The sequence below is a fragment of the Berghia stephanieae genome, chromosome 7, assembly GCF_034508935.2.
Source record: "Berghia stephanieae isolate SIO BIC M18660-M18661 chromosome 7, UCSD_Bste_1.3, whole genome shotgun sequence".
NCBI classification, from domain to species: domain Eukaryota; kingdom Metazoa; phylum Mollusca; class Gastropoda; order Nudibranchia; family Aeolidiidae; genus Berghia; species Berghia stephanieae.
The window spans coordinates 13,448,560-13,466,874 of NC_088366.1; the positions used below are offsets into that span (position 1 = coordinate 13,448,560).

At 37.3% G+C, this 18,315-nt stretch overlaps 1 protein-coding gene across 1 annotated transcript; it reads left to right on the plus strand.

The window, feature by feature from the left end:
• The first annotated feature begins 3,255 nt into the window (after nt 1-3,255).
• Nucleotides 3,256-17,908, plus strand: LOC144976722 (uncharacterized). Its single transcript, XM_078921087.1, has 7 exons — nt 3,256-3,874; nt 7,431-7,579; nt 9,223-9,529; nt 10,028-10,244; nt 11,097-16,024; nt 16,073-16,912; nt 17,636-17,908. The coding sequence occupies exons 2-5, from the start codon at nt 7,496-7,498 to the stop codon at nt 13,228-13,230; spliced, it is 2,742 nt and encodes a 913-aa protein (XP_078777213.1). The 5' UTR covers nt 3,256-3,874; nt 7,431-7,495; the 3' UTR covers nt 13,231-16,024; nt 16,073-16,912; nt 17,636-17,908.
• The last annotated feature ends 407 nt before the right edge of the window (nt 17,909-18,315 follow it).

An 18,315-nucleotide genomic window follows, 5' to 3' on the forward strand; every position in this document is an offset into this window, starting at 1 on the left:
CGCCGAGCGCGAGGCTCGAACCCAGGACCTTCCGATCCAATAGCTAGTGTCATACGACTAGACCACATAGCCGATGAGAGAGCGATTCAGGTGTTTGTCCCACCAAGTCATCAATCATATGATTTTTTGTTGTCCAACGATTGGATTTTTCTTATTTCATGTAAACATGCTGCTTAATTTATGAACGTTGTAAGCATACACATGTATCGAGCTGAACAAAATGGACAATGGGAGCGATCTATAATCATGTTTTCGTCCAACCTAGTCATCAATCACACGATTTGTTTCTGTACGATTGTATATTCCTCAATGTATCTAAACACGCTGCTTTTTTATGAAAGTTGTAAACATATCATGAGTCGTGTTGACCAAAATGACCAATTGTAACGTTGGATATTTCTCAAACTGTGAACACTTTCACGATGTGGGTCTTTTTGAGCGTACTTTGCAATGTGACCAATGACCAAGAGCACATGGAAATGTCATATAGATCATGCCCATTGTGATTATAGGTGTTTCAAAAGCTGTGAACACTTTTCATTGTGTGGGCCACTTTGAGCACAAAATTAATTCGAATGTGACAATGACTTGGAGCACATGGAAAGGTAATATGGATCATCCCCATTGTCCCTTGCAAACTGGCTGATCTTCGTTATCGATTGTCTACTGTAAAATTGCTCGCTGTCCATTGTCCATTTTCCACTGACCACTGACCACTGAATTGGGTCCAATTGCCCCTATAGATAGTATGCAGATGACGTCACTCAGGCCTTTGTTATTGTTTTTGCCATCCGCGTTTGTGAGTTATTCTCACTAAACTGTATTAACCAGACTATAAAAGTTCATGGTTACACAGAGTTTGTGTGTTGGTCCGTTTACTTCCGGATGGGAATGTTGTGAACTCCTTGGCCAAGCGCATTCTATCTATAGATAGTTCGAAGATGACGTCACTCAAGTCTTTGTTATTGTTTTTTGCCATCCGCGTTTGTGAGTAATGCTCACTGAACTGTATTAACCTGACTAGAAACGTTCATGAGCTTTTTATCCAAGCGCATACTATCTATTCCATTTTGTATCGGCTCAATACGGGTTTAGGAAAGAGCACCCATTTAAAATTAATCCAGTTTTATATTTATATTGTCCTGGTACATTTTATTGACAACTTTTCAACATTTCCGTGTCCCTCTTTGTACTCAATAGTAGAGAGACATTGAAACCCAATGGAAGGGAATATACCTACGAACATTCGTCCGAATGTAAACAACGGCACTTCGTGCTAAACTTACCTAACTTAATGGTATGCGTAAAAGTAAAATACTCATTAAACACTTATGATCACTCAGACGATCACAGAAAACTCTTTATAGATAGAATGCGCTTGGCCAAGGAGTTCACAACATTGCCATCCGGAAGTATAACGGACCAACACACAAACTCTGTGTAACCATGAACTTTTATAGTCTGGTTAATACAGTTTAGTGAGAACAACACACAAACGCGGATGGCAAAAACAATAACAAAGGCCTGAGTGACGTCATCTGCATACTATCTATAACCTGTATAGGCTGATGGAGCTAATCTTGTGAAAACTAATCACACAACTTGCAGTAAAAAAAAAAAAAAACAACAACAAAAAAAAACAACAAAAAAAATAACAAACAAACAAAACAAATAAAAATGAGCAGAGCGATGTCAACTTCCTTCACTCTCCTGTTTATAAACAATCAGCTATAATATTTGTCAGAGTGGGCTTGTCACAAATCTTGCGTTTTGATTGGTCAACATTCTACTGGTTAGAAATCTACTTGCAGACATTTATCTACACCGGGATGAGCTACTTAGGATGATTTTTTAAATGGCGCAGATTTTAAGGCAATAGAGTTATCGATGCGGAGTATGAATGCATTTATACCATTGTCACAATCAATTGACTACTGACTCTTTGCTCGTTGGTTCGGATAAATGGTAAACTATGTTGATTGTCCGATATCAAGGGAAACCCTGTATTTTTCTTGTGGCCAAGAAAGTAGCAGGATCTAAGAATTAACGATAATCAAGTTGATATAGAGACATTTAATACGAGGTCAACCAGTCAGAGTGGTGGAATCTTATTTTCTATTTTCGTCAATAAAGACTATCCACACTAGTTCTTTTACGTTTCGTTATCCTACGAATCTGCTTATACATCCTGCAACTAAAATAGTTATTGAGCTTTGAGCTTTTTTATATAGCGCAATGGCCACTCAACGTGCTCAAAACGCTTTACAAGGGGTCCCTGGCCAAAACCAACACATAACATGTAGATCGAGACGAGACATGACGCCTGTTAGGCGATATTACAATTTTTTGGGACAGAGACTACGCTGTTAACGGCCAGGTACTCATTTTACACCTGAGTACGGTGAGAAAATGTGAGTAAAGAGCCTTCTCCATGCAAGGACTTAACTATGCGCCGAGTGAGGCTGGACCCCAGGACCTTCTCCTCCAAAGCGAGTGTAATACCACAAGACCACATTGCCGCATATGCAAACTTTTTTTACCCGATTCATTGTTAGTTCTCCAAAGAACTGGTTACATACACGATTCCAAGGACTTTGGAACTAAAAAAAATAGAGGATGTGGCGTCACGAATTATATGCCTTATTAAAAGGATTTATAAAGAGGGAAAGTAAGGGTTATGTATTGGGAATAGAGCTATATTGTATGGGACAGGTGCTATATAAACAAATAACATTATTATTATTCTTATTCTTCTTCTTCTTCTTCTTCTTCTTCTTCTTCTTCTTCTTCTTCTTCTTCTTCTTCTTCTTCTTCTTCTTCTTCTTCTTATTATTATTATTATTATTATTATTATTATTATTATTATTATTATTATTATTATCAATATTATCATTATCATTATTATTATATATTATTATTATTATATTATGATTATTATCGTTATTACTAATATTACTATTAACATTATTACTACTACTACTACCACGACTACTACTACTACTACTACTACTACTACTACTACTACTACTACTACTACTACTACTACTACTACTAAAAAGAAAACATCCTTCATTTACAAACATCGTGAGGTCATGGTTTGACGCATTGGCGTTATCCATACTTTCATCACGCTTATTGTCATGTCATTAACACATGACCTATGTCTTCAAACCATCATCCAGCCAACACTCGGGTCATTGTTGATGTCGGTGACTAACTGGAAGGTTTATTCTTGATACGGCTATAATATGATAACATGCGTGAGATAACACAATTAACGACAGGCTAGTAGATATACCTTATCCCCTTATCGACATTGTCTCGTCTCCGTTTTATTGTTATTGTCCTAAACAGTTAGAATTATTGTGTGTTGTTTATTGGACATTGGTAGTTTTATTACACACATCCTAGTCTATATGGTTTTATATTCTACGATCTTTCATTGCCGTTACTCATTACTCACTTTCTCTGATTTGTCACAAGGACTTGGAGTATTGTGAAAATTGTGACAGGATAAATTCACGATTAAGGACGGTGATAAACTTCTAAGGGCAGGCATGTTGTAGCTGCTTACTGTGACAAAATATGGTGAATTGTGACCATCATTTTTATATAGATAGTTTGCGCTTGGCTAAGAAATTCACAACATTGCCATCCGGAAGTATAATGGACCAAAACAAACAAAACTATGTGTAACCTTGAACGTTTATAGTCTGGTTAATACAATTTAGTGAGAATTACTCATAAACGCGGATGGCTAAAAACAATAACAAAGACTTGGGTGACGTCAACTTCATTCTATCTATAAATGTTTTTCTTTTGTTGTTGTGATCAAATCAATAGACAGGAGAGTGTTATTTATTTCTGTTTCAAGGTATGCTTCAATTGGTTTTGGCCATCACTACCACGACTACACCACCACCCACCACCATAACTACCACCACCCACCACCATAACTAGCACCACCAATACCACCATCATTATAAACACTACCACTACCACCACCATCACTAAAATCAACACAACCACCACCACCATTACTACAACCATCACCACCACGACCACCTCCATCATCATCATCATCATCATCATCATCATCATCATCATCATCATCATCATCATCATCATCATCATCATCCCGAAGTCCCAGGTTTGAGAGATATTGCCAGGATGAGGGTCATTTAAATCGACCGATATTTGAAGGCCAAATTTTTCCAGAATATGGCCGAGTAATCGTTGGGTTCTTTCGCGCCGAATTCCAGCTCGCTCTGCAGGAGCTGGTGGACTCAATTTTATCTTTATATTTAATTAGTCCTTACCGCCAATTAACATCGGATTTTGGTACGTTATGATTCTTAGCACGCATTTTGCCATCTCCCGAGGGATGCCTAAAAGTTCGAATTACACAAACGATATCAATAATTTCCACAAAACCATATTTACAGCTTGGCAACCAAACATTTATTTGAGTTTAAAATCATTACCAGCCATTTTCAGAATTAACCTAAAAACTTCCCACCCACCCAATACAAATATAGATATTTTTTACTCAAAAAGAAATGCAACAAGTACATTCTATACATAATAATATTGATCGTCAAAACGAGCCCTACAACACAGTGCCAAGCTTTTATAACTATAAGAGAAACGTTTTCTTTAAATTAGGTGATGTACAAAAGAAATTAGAGCGTGAAAATTGTTGGTTACTTCGTAACGAATATAACGATTTTCCTATGGGTGGTAAGGAAAGGGTTAAAGTTTCTTCAAGATTCTGAAACTCTCAATTTACATTTGTACATATTACAGTTTATAACTTTGACAAGTCATTGTGTGACAGAATTGTTTTAATATTTATCAATATGATGGTTATCTTTGTGTCGTGTCTACTGTATCACAATTACATCCCGGTTGTCACGACCTTAGAAGGGCGATAAGAAATATCACCAAACAATGCGCTACTATATTAAATGCATCACACAGATAAAGCGGATTTTAATGACATGTGGGGGGACTAAATTATAGACAATCAAGTTAAAGGAAGCTTTTCATCACTTACATTATATTTATTATATATTTACTGCACTGCTGCTCTATTTGCCACTACAGTTTTATGAAGACCATATATCGAATGACAAGGGGTTAGGGGGGTGGGGGGTGGGGCGAAGTGGCCGAGTGGTTAAAGCATTACACTCTGACTCGGAAGGTCCCAGGTTCGAGCTCCGCTTCAGGCACTTTCGTTTTTTTTCCTTGGGCAAGAGTATTAACCCTCAATTTGCTCAATTAGACAATATGAGTGATTCTTGTTGACATCAGACAGTTTTTAAAAAATGAATTATCTTTATTATTCCTTCGTGTAATGCCTAGGCGACGATAGATATCTTATGATGTCGTGGCGGAAGGGCATACGTAATTTTAATTTTATTATTTTATACCGAATCGACTACCCGGAACGCCATTTAATTGGTACACTTTCTGCGTAACGGGACCATTCTCATTTAGCCGCTTCGAATCTTTTTAGCATTATGAAGATTTATCTGCTCATACCATTTACGTTCCCAACGATATAACAATACTAACAATATAGATCCATTAAGAGGAAAGTTGAAAAAGGAAAGAACCAAAATTGGATTTGAATCGTGGAGAAAGGTTTTCACTGCTTCAGCCAACAAGACAGCCTTGAGGAGATGTGTCAACTGCCCTATTCGATACATGGACAAAATGGGAATAAATCCCCCCACGAGGAGAGAGGGCAAGAAGTGTTTCGGGTTGTTATAAAGAGGAGTTCAAGTAAACCGAATTGTCATAATACAGCAAACAAATGCGACTCGTAACACTAGAAGGACCCACAAATAGAAGTCTCCAGGCTTACAATAATAAAATATGATGAGCCAAGATAGACAGACCGGGGGGAAAATAGAGGGGCAGAAATTATGTCGACAAGATGGCATAACTTCCGAATGAGTAAATACAAAAGTATATAAAAAGGATATTATACTGAACTAAACAAAAGGAATAACTAAATTATTTTAAAACAATTAAGTATTTATTACAAACTATACTAAAACTACCTGACGACATACAAACAATATTACAACAAAACAACCGGTCATCTCCAATTCCACACACACACACACACACACACACACACACACACACACACACATTCCACACGCTAACAAGACTGAAAAAGGGACTGGTATGAAATCCACTCAACCCAAGGTCCCTGCGTTAGGAGCGTGACTCAAGGTTGAGGAAAACTCTTAATATATAATTCACATAAGGGGATGTGATGAAATTATGTTTATCTCCCTTAGACCATAACAATATGGCAAGTCAAGTCAAATTATGTATATATATTATATATATATATATATATATATATATATATATATATATATATATATATATATATATATATATATGAATATCAATCACTTAGGGACAACCTGATGTGTCTATTTCCCCTCTATGGGTAAAATCAACAAAATTAAGACTGACTATCACAAAAGGCCAAATTTCACATCGCTTATAAATCAGTGGAAGTTGTTCTGTCTTGCACTAATGACACGAACAAATATAATCAACTATTATCAATTCATCAATTTTTGATTTTCAGTCACAAAACTTAATGCAAACAAACAAAATTAAACAGGTTCCTTTGAATACTTTTTTTTAACCGTGTGTGACTGTAGATGTCATATAGATATGACATCATGTACAACAAAGGTCTTGGGAATTCTGAAGAAACGCTTAAAAGTCTATCATTAATCAATATATAATCGATACCATTTATCAATAGATAATCGATGCATATCTAATCAGAAATCCATGTTATCTTCTTACACAAACGATTCTTTGTCATTTACAAACATTTATCTTACGATTCAAACTGTTATCTACACCGTCATATCTACACATTAATGGTCAATATGATTCAATAGTCTGATGTCACATCCGCCCAGCAACCAGCAGCTTGGTTCTAAAAAAAAGAAAATCCCTACTTTTTATTCTTCATGATGGATAGATCTTTTTCACATGTCATGTGATCAGAATGTACAAAAGTCAAAACATGATCAGATTTATAATGTTTTTCTCCTATGGATAACTTTTATGCTCGTCGGAGAAGTATTTCATAAGGCGGTGATGGAGATAATTGCGTCCGCCATTGTTCCGATAGTTCAGAACTAGTTACTATGCTTGATTACGAGGGAAGTGACGTCTTTACTGTTGAACCCTATTGAAATCATAGTTAAACAATCATATCCCTGTTTCTGTAGCTTAACATAGAATCTAACATTCCTTGCTAGTTCTGTTTGATTAAAGATGCTAGATTCTCACAGACTGTATTTCGGTTCCTCAAAGCTTACAATCGCTACTTACAGACACTCTAACTTGATGGTTTCATTTTTCTTTCTGTTTTTTCCCACCAGGTCAGTATAAAAACTGAAGAAGGTAGGCGTGGCTACAACATCTGCAAGCCCCGCCCTCTTTGATTATGTGCGTCATGGAATCTCCCACTCAGAAATATGGATACCTTGATGTTAAACAGAGTTCAAAGGTCAAAGGAAGGAAGCTGAAGGTAATACCAAATATGGAAAGCAGGGTCAAATTGCCATTCATATCCAGTGTTTTGAAATAAATATCATACTTATTAAACCTTTTTATAAAAGAAATAATTTTTATCCTTTTTATCGTCATATCAGTGCGGCTATGTAGTCTTGTGGTATGACACTCGCCTTCGGATCATAAGGTCCTGGTTTCAAGCCTCGCTCGGCGCATAGTTGAATTCTTGGAAAAGGCTCTTTACTCATATTCTATCACCGTACTCAGGTGTAAAATGAGTATCTGGCCATTAACAGCGTTGTCTATGTCGGAAAAAAAATTTGTTTCGTTCTACATGTTACGTGTTGATGTTGGTCAGGGACCCCTTGTAAAGCATTTTGAGCACGTTTAGTGGATATTGCGCTATATAAAAGCTCATTTAAAAACTAAGGATAGGGTTATTTAAACAATATTTTGGATACAGTGACATCAACTGCCGTACGCTGGACAAAAACATGGATTGAAAAACTGGCAAGAAAAGTTGTACCCTTCAACTATCAATGAATTTAAACGATTCAGGGGCGTGGCTATATTGGTTGATTTGGTGCCTGGCACCACTCCCTCTCTTAAAAATGGATTACATTATCTTAAAACAAAATAAAACTGAGAAATCGTCTCTATACCGCCTCTTACTTATTTGAGTAAGTCTGTTCTTTAATTCTTTTTTCTTCTTTTGTTTCTATAAATATAGCACGTTTTAAGTCATTTTCCTCTGATTCTAGCACCACCTTATACTGTAAGCATGCCACGCCACTGATCCCCATCTTGGTAAAAAAAACTCTCAAACCTGGAACTTGGCAAGGTTCTAGCTTTCATAGTATTTGCCAAGGTGTGGGTCATTTTAAACCGATCGATATTTGAAAGACGAGTTGTCTGGCGAACTTTTTAGATACGCGTTTTTGTTTTTTCCAGAGTACATGGTTGTCTTGTTAAACCCTTTCCTTACCAACTATAGGAAAATCGTCACATTCGTTACGATAAAACCAACATTTTTCTTATCCAAATTTCTCTTGTACATTATAAAACTCAAAGAAAATGTACAGTGTATTGTAGAACATGTTTTGCTCAAGATATTATTATTAGCAAGAATTTTATTGCTATTATATTATCTGAGTGATAAAAATATATTTTGTGTTAGTTGCGTGTGAAGTTATGGGGAAAATCTTGAAAATGGCTGGTAAGGAGAGGGAAAAGGGAAATTCTAGTTTAGTCAGATTGAGAAAATCAGTATCCTCAATTAAAAACTAACTCCAGTATCACACATTTGACAAAGATCTCTATTTTTAGCATTTGAACCACCTCGATATAATACCGTTTTGAGCCGATGGGTCACATTTTAATGTCGAGTAAAACAAAGGAAATGCTATTTTAAGATACTTAAGAATCTTATGATTTATTTAGTTCTGAATTGATTATTATTCTCTCAACTGAAAATGACTAAAATTTGTATGTGGAAAAATATGTTTAAGTAAGATACTGACATGCAAGTTTGGAAACAAATTTCGATTTGTGGTATGAAGAAGGTATTATCTTATTATCCTATATATCTTATCATATCTGTTCCAGTAACAAGCAAATCCATAAAAAATATTACACCATTTCCTGTAAATTCTTTACCAGAACTGGAAAAGACGATGGGTAGTCCTCACCAAGATGACAGACATGTCTTCGGACCAAATTGTGGCCAAAATTGACCTCTACGAAAACGAGACTGTCTGGTTGACCAATCGTAGTGAAAAGACGACCTACATCCTCGATCACGTGACCTCAATCCAGAAGTCTATTTCAAGGACACATCCCCACGCCTTTGAAGTCATACAAAAACATCCAGAGTTGGTTTTCAGCGGCAATTCTGAGATTGATTCTTTCAGTTGGATTCTCACGCTACAGCAAATCTTTACGCCTCACATGGTGGAGATGAAAAAAGGTTTGTATTCGAGTCATAATTATATAACCCCTCCTCCTCCTCCTCCTCCTCCTCCTTCTCTCTCTTCTTCTTCTTCTTCTTCTTCTTCTTCTTCTTCTTCTTCTTCTTCTTCTTCTTCTTCTTCTTCTTCTTCTTCTTCTTCTTCTTCTTCTTCTTCTTCTTCTTCACTTATTTTATTGTTCTCTAAATTGTTCTGACGTTTACCTATATAAGTTTGCCATTTATTTGATTACCAACTAGAACTTATCAATTGGTAAATTCCCATCAGATCTTTTTTTTTTACTTATTTGTATGAACCTATTGATTGATTCAGTTAGTTTTACTATTGATCACCTTGTATATTATAAAAAGAAAATACTAGATTTGAATCTGATCGAATAGTTGATAATTAAATATTGCTTTTTTTCCCCTTACGTTACAGAAACCGAAAATAAGTCCTGGTACCATTAATCTTCTGATACTGAAACATACTTTAATTGCGTCACACTCTCTTTCCAGGTTCTTACAAGGTGACCATTCAGCAAAACGCCGATGCTTCTCGCTGGGATTTGTCTGGCGAGTATTCTCTCTCCGTGTCGCCAGCATGTGTCAGTTTGAATCATCTTCAGAACGGCAACAATCTCATCAGCTGGGGATTGAGTACTCTGATGAGATTCAATGTCACCAAAGAGGCCCACACCGGTGACACCAACGTCCTAGTCATTGAATGTGGAAAGTAAGAAATGTTGATTGAATTCACGTAGAGTGTGGATCTAACTATTGAATTATACTTGGTGTAAATAACGTGTATACATTTACAATCTGAAAACCATTTCTTGTACATAATTACAACCATATAACCACTGCGTGTACACAATCATAGCCTGATAATCACTGTGTGTACACATTTAGATGTCTGATAACCAAGCACCAGCCATGGGTATTTATTATAGTTGTATTATAGTTATATATATATATATATATATATATATATATATATATATATATATATAATATATTTTTTTTTGTGTTGGGGTCAAGGCATGTTAAAACAAAGATAAGGTAGCAGTGCTTGGCGCTATTATTTATCCCGGCTTTAAGTGAAGGAAATGGACAATAGCAATTTATTTATATCCTTTAAATAGGACGCTAGTCAATCGCAAAGTACTTTCCGCCAGATCAAAAAGACCCAGATGCTCAATGACTCCAGGGTAGAAAGGGAGGGGGGGGGGGGTCAGAAATAAATCAAGTCCCTCCATGTGTTAAGCGAGTGCTCTATCAGATGAGCTATCGGGACCCGCTCTCTGGCATGGCAGTGGAAATCTATCATCCAATCAAATTGGAGTGAATAAATACTCTTCTTACGGCTAGGGTTTGTACTATGCCAATGCGAGTACACAATGGTGATGACCGATGACTTAGTCAGTATGAAAAGAAAATCTGGTGGAAAATGCTTAAATCATTTTGAAAACCACTCGTATAAGCTGCATAATATTGTATTTATTTGAATTTATTTGTATTTATTTTTTTAATTCTAAATATAAATGCTAGTAAAGGCCCATTAATTTTTTTTTTTTTGTTTCACCAGAAATGGACCGACAGGGGAAAGCAAATTTGGTTTTATTTCAAATGACGCTCCAGACATCTTGAAGGCGATTCGCCAGTCGATCTGCTTGGCTCTCGCCCAAAGACAAAATGCCAGACGTATCAATATCATACCACGTGGCCGATCCGTCTCAGAATCCAACAGTGAGAAACTGTTTCAGAACATACTGGATAGCTCGCCATTTTCTTTGGATGTCGCAGGCAGGGATCGCTCTGAATCAGATAGCTCTGGATGCACTTTGACCCCCGTTTCACCGTTTCCAACCCCGACCGTATGCATTGACAATCCTTTATTATCCAGCCCAGACGTCGGTCTTGGTTTGTCGTCTCGACGTTCCAACACCGAACTTGAATCGCTGAATGAATCTGAAGAACATGATTGTGAGAACACCGTGGAAGAAAATGCCTTGCTATCTCTCCCAGAGCCGCCGTTAAAACAAAGAGACACAGTCCACCATCTTTTCGGGCATTCTTCCCTCCCGAAAAAAGATTCTCTCAAGGTAGACGATCCAGGATATTCAGTGATAAAGGATGTAAACATCGCTCAGGAAGGGGCAACTAGATCGCTTCGGAATACGATTGGTACTAATGACGTCGCAAAAACGTCTCCGACGACAGAGGAACCTCCATTGCGTCCACCTCCTAGAAGAAAACGTTCGAGCACCACGACTATAAATGTTCCTCATCGAGAGATGTCTTTCAGTAAGAAAATGGAAGATCGCTCTGATGTTGACTCAACTAGATCCTATTCTCTTCTCTCGTCTTCTTTTGATAGTGCAAAATTTCACGCAGAAAGATATGTCGATATGCAAAAATCAATATTCCCAAATGATGACGTAATTGATTCAGATTTGGGCCGTTCCGGTATGCCAACACCAGGAAGTCTAAACAGGAGAAGATCCAGCAGCACCCCGGATTTGGAGGCTTTCTGGAATCATCGGGCAAGTCTAGAAAATGTCTACAAGGAATTGGATTCCATCAGAGCAGCCTCGTCTCAAAAATTTACATCATCTCCCTCAGATATTCCACCAGCGCTGCCCGCTCGACCGTTTAATCTTCTAGTTCCAACATTCCGTCACAAAAACAACCAGGCCGTTGTCCGATTGAAAAAGTCTTTTTTCTTCAACAGAACAAAATTACAGCGTGAAAATTCAATGCAAAGCAAGGGGGAAGGTCGTGGATGTTGTTGTAATTATCCGTACATTTCTAACGACGGCCTCTTGTTGTCTGCAGGAAATGACAGCCTTTGTGGTCAGTGCGGCGGAAGTATCAATTTAAGACGAGAATTGGAAAGAAATTTAAATACGGATGTAAAACTTGACATTTTTTCCAATTCAAATTCCAGCTTAAACATTTACGCAAGTATACCCGATATCACGGACAAACTAGGCAAAAGAAGGAGGTCATCGGATATTACCCGACCTGTATTTTTAAGTGTTGCAGAAAAAGATAAAGCAATTCTTGAGAAAGACCCAGCTAAATTTTACAGTTTGCGTCAGAAAGATAAACAAAATTCGAGAAACCTTGAAGAGCTAACGTTTTACGGCTCTGACGAAACAGTCAAGAATGTGCAACAGCAAGGAGTGAGCAGGCTGTCCACGGGCGGAGGGAACGATCCTCTAATCAGTTTCTTCATGGATGGCGAAAATTCCAAATCTAACGCAGTGGTCACAGGGCAGCTCACCGGAAATCAGCCTCAATCTGACGACCTCCTGATCTGTCCTGATTCGCCCAAAAACCTCACCAAGAAGGATTTGTTCACGGAGGACATCTTTACCATGGAATCAGAGCCTACTGACGTGGACAATGACAAAATATTAAAACCACAAAACTTCCAACAATTTCCAAATCTGTTAATACATACACAAGACTCCTTGACTTTTGACCGATTGACCCCAGAATCAGATATGACCTCTAACCCCGTCTTAAACACGTGTCTTCATGAGCCTAAAATTAACTCAATGAATTCTACCATCGGTATGTCTTCTCCCAGTGTTGCAAATTGGTCAAACAATGATCCATTCCAAGCCTGCATTCCACTCCGTCCAAATAACAGTCAGTCAACTCAAGTGTCTACTCCATCTCCATTACTGTACCAAGTCCGTGTTTGGCCTTGACCCCATATCATGACATTACAACACATGACAACAATCAATCCACGAGTCAATGTCTCTATTTGTCCATGCAAGAAATTGAAACAAAAATTGGAAGTTCTCCGGAAGCGGTGACTCCCATTGTAAACAAAGTCCCTATTTTTAACCAAATTCCTGTCCCTGGATTTCAAACTTCCATTTGCCCATGTTTTCTGACCAATTTAAGCCCGGCGATGACTCGTGTTGTTCAGAAGAAGAGGATCACAACTAAACGGCAAAGTTCTCCCAAGATTGACATCACAAAAGAATGAGGTTTACGTATGTCCTGGAAATTTATAACATTGACATTTCTCACATTAATGATGTAGTTTTTAGTTGTATTTTTTTTTCTACCTGCGTTTTAACCGAGCAGGAATTATAATACGGATTCTTGCCATCAGCTCTGTTGTATCATGTGCTACTCATTTAGAGCATTCGTTGACAATATTATGATATTAGACAAATGATATACTTTATTTTTTAAATGTCATTATTATAGGTTCGCAACTAAAAGCTGCATGGAACTCAAAAGTAAACTGACTCGGCAAATGTCCTTGACCCAACTGAATCATTGGTCGTTTATACTCATGGATAGATTCTACGTATACATATATGCAGATCTGATAATCAAACGCAATTATGGCTTTGATTTAACATTGTCGTAATGGACTACGATTTCCGTTGGTTTGAGAGTATTTCTATTATAACAAGGAGCCCATAGCAATTTGATTCATCAGACACGCAAACAAGTCCTCGTTTATAAGAATCTGTCCTCAAATAGAAGCTTAACTTACCTTTTAAGCGTAATGAATCTTTATTCCAATTATCAACAGCAAAAATTGGGGGATTATAAGGGGGAAATATAAGTAACTTATACTATTTTATAAAGGACGCGCCGGACAAGGAAATCTTTCATTCAGAGATCCTCCTCAGTGAAATATTCCTCGTATAACATATGACAGCAGGCGGCAGTAGGTCTCAAATATCTAACATATGGCCTATGCATGTATCACACCATGTGTTGCAATTTAGTGACCGATTATTAGATAACGGTTCTTCATCGCATATTGTTGGATCAAAACAAGAATAATCCATGTTAATAATGGTCAAAAGTAGATCGCAGTGCACTTTTCATTGAACCATCTATGCATAAAGAGAATGAGTATGTAAATATGGCGCTGAGGAGAGGTAAGGTGAAGGGAAGGGGAGAGGACGAAGAGGACAAAAATGACGTTTGTAGGAAGTACCAAAAGTGAATGACTGGTGGGTTGGTGAAAAATTTAGGATGCTATAACAGGACTGATATCAGATAGCCTTGGGGGGGGGGGGAAACAACATAACCACCGATATTTTCAACATATCGCATCTGGAAGTTTCTGCTGCTGGCGATGATAATGATGGTGATGCTGATGCCATTTTTGATTATGAGCGATATTTAATTTACAATGTATTCTTTTTATGACGACATTGTATGAAATGATAGCAAGTTGTAGCCAAATGCTCAACAGTCTTTTAATGTTCATAGTCATCTTAATTTTTTTTTCTAATGCGTTTGATTGACCCTCTCCTTACCAACTATAGGAAATCGTCGCATTGGTTGTCATACAACCAACATTTGTCTTATTCAAATATATAGTGTGCATCATAATATTTAAAGAAAATAAAGAGTGTGTTGTAGAGCATGTTTTGCTAAAGAAATTAAGTATCGCAAGAACTTTACTGCTATTATGTCTGAGTGATAAAAAAATATATTTTTGTGTTAGTTGGGTGGAAATCCTGAAAAGGGCTGGTAAGGAGAGAGTTAATGAAACATTAATAATCTATTTGTCGGCAATCAATATCTGTGCAGTGAAGAGACATTTGGAATGCCTTCTAATTATCTAATACTTTTCTTCCTCTCCTTTAAGGAGGATCCTTTTTAAATGTGTTGCCTTCCAAACAGCCAGACGGAACTTTTCTCCAGTTGTCATGTGAGCCATGCGTCCTGCCTCTGTCGTTGTTCTCACATCCAGTCCCCCATGACACGGGACTTTTTCCTCCTTGGTCTACCTACTCCGTGCAAAGCTTTTCTGATGAAATTTGTATTTTGATGTTACCAAAGTCATGACGTCACTTCCTTCGTAATGACGCACAAAAACTTAGCAACTGGTTCTAAACTACCGGTTTAATGGCGAACGACCTTATGAAATACTTCTCCAACGACCATAGAAGTGTATCCAGCGGAGAAAAATAGTATAAATCTGATCATGTTTTAACTTTTATACATTCTGATCACATGACACGTAAAAAAGTTCTAGCCAGCATGAAGAATAAAAAGTACCGATTTTCTTTGTTTAGAACCAAGCTGCTGGTTACTGGGCGGGCGTGACATCAGACTACTGAATCTTATTGTTAAGAGCCAAGAGCGCCATCCGAGTGGAGTATAACCGTAGCCATCGTTATGTTATAGCCTGACACTGAAATCCAAAAGACTGGCAGTTTGACGTCATTATTTGGTTTTTGCACCGTCTAGTAAGTTGTTATAGTAGAGCTCATGGAAACAAGTTTTTTCATTGGTTGAACCATTTTAATATAACTCACGATTTGTTTTCTTATGTGGCAAAAGACTGGCATTTTGACGTCATTTTTTGGTCAGAGTCAGGCCATAACTTTACGAAGGCCACGGTATAACCCTATTTCTACTCTAATAGTAGCAATTGCTTATTGCTGCCCTCCAGATGTGACATCGGTCTATTCTAAAGTGCCAAGTATTAGATCCGACATGTCAAACTGCTCCATCGCCACTGCAAGAAGTTGGTAAAGCACATTACATGTATTCAACTATTAGAAAATAATTAGAGAATTATATCATTATTTTGTAATTGAAATATTAGCAGCTCGCATGCATGTATAATACTATAAATTAAAATGTCAGCCATTGCTCAAAGCCACAGTGATGAAAGTAAATTGTGTATCCTCAAAGATTCCGAAGACGATAATAATAATAATGTAACTCTCTTTTACCACGCCTATAATAGCTCTAGAGCTAAGGTGTTCTTACCAAGAAAAAATTAACTATTTAACGGAAACCTGTTTTGGTCTATCAAATATTTTTTCTTATAAAATGAGTCTTAATGTTTGTTTTAAAAGTAGCTTCTGAATTGCATTTTCTTAAAGGAATTGGAAGAGTATTTCAAACAGAAGGGGCAACATGAGAAAACTTTTTCGAATCTCTTTTTTTTTTGGGGGGGGGGGAGTTATTATGATATGATCACTAGATCATATATTTCTGGAAGGAGAGTACAATTAATTAAGGTTACATAAATGTGAAGGAGCAGTTTTGCTGATACAGTTACGGCAATTTTGTATGATGAGCTGTTTTATATAAACGGTGTGATAAGTAGTATCAAAAGCAGTTTATAGATAAATTTATGTTAAAGGATATAACATAATACAGAGACGGCCCTGTTGACGATCTAAAACGATCCTCTCTGTGCTGCTGATGAAGGTAATGTTTCTATTCTAGCCCTACCTGACAACACCCAACATTTGACATAATTGACCGTTCAACACTATTAAAACGTCTGTCTATGGCTTGGAGAGTAACAAAAACTGTGTTAGATTGGTTTAGATTTGAGAGTAACAAAAACTGTGTTAGATTGGTTTAGATTTTACTTTAACGCTTTTGGTGGACAGTCAATGCCAATAAAACCGAATTTACAACAATATCAAGGAACAAAGAGGAATGGAAAAGAACAAAGAAAGTCGGCTCACTAATTGGAGACACCGAGGATGTACAAAGAAGAAAACAGCTATCAAACGTCGCACTCAGTAAACTCACCAATGTATGGATTAGAGGTGACAAAATAAAGAGAAAGACCAAACTGAAACTGTACCGTGCTCTTGTAAAACCTGTACTTCTGTATAACTGCGGCACTTGGGCGTTGACAAAATCCGAAGAAGAACATCTGGATGCCTTCCATCGCACACAGCTAAGAAGGGTACTGGACATCAAATACCCAAAAAAGATCTCAAATGTATCACTCTATAAGATCACAAAAGAAAGACCAATCTCCCTTGACATTTTACAACTACGATGGCAACTTTTCGGTCACATACTACGCAGGGACAAAAACATACCAGCTAACCAAGCCATGTCGGGATACTTCCAAAAACACGGGAACCTTTTCAGAGGAAGACCCATCACAACACTCCCTGTGATCCTACACAAAACCTCACAACACTTGGACAAAGCATTAGTCTCATAACGGCAAGGGACCTTGAAAATCTGAGAACCCTAGCAGAGGACCGGCAATATTGGAGACACCTCACATAGGAAAGACTGGAAACAGCCAAGGCGACCCGATCTTTCGGTCGAGACGCGAAAGGCATCTAAGTCAAGTAAGGCAAGTGGACAGACACCGTCTCCCCCTTTTTTATGAATTTTGAAATACCCCCAAGGATCTGTTCTTGCCCCCTTTTAATACACCCCATATACTCAATCTCTTGCTGGTGTCATCAGACAAAAAATATTAATATTACATTCTGGTGATGTCAAACAGCTTTATATGTCAGCTCTACCATCATAATATATGCTTTGTCCAGTCTCTTCCGTGAAAAAATGCATTGAATATGTCAAGAATCTGATGTCTGTGAATAAATGAAATGAAATGAAAAAAACAAATGAAGTTCTTTTTTTTGTAATCTAAAGAAGCTAACTACCTCCAGCCAAAACAACTTTATTATGATTAACCATAAAATGATCGATTTCACACAGAAAAGGTAGAAACTTAGGTATATGTTTTAAAATGATTATCTATGGTCAAGCAGATCAACAGCCTAGGTAAAATACTGCATTTTGAATTTAGAAAGATTTCATAATCATCAAAAAGGTTTGACAGAGCTCGCCCTGGAAACTTATATTGTCTAGAATAGATCATTCTGATTAGTTTTTTGAATAACATTCCACATTATCTTCTCCCCGAATTGAAACCCATCCAAAATAATTATGTAAGGATAACTCTAAATAAAACAGACAAGAGGTCATATCGATGAACCTTTGATCTAACCTCTGAAGTAGCGTTTTTGCCA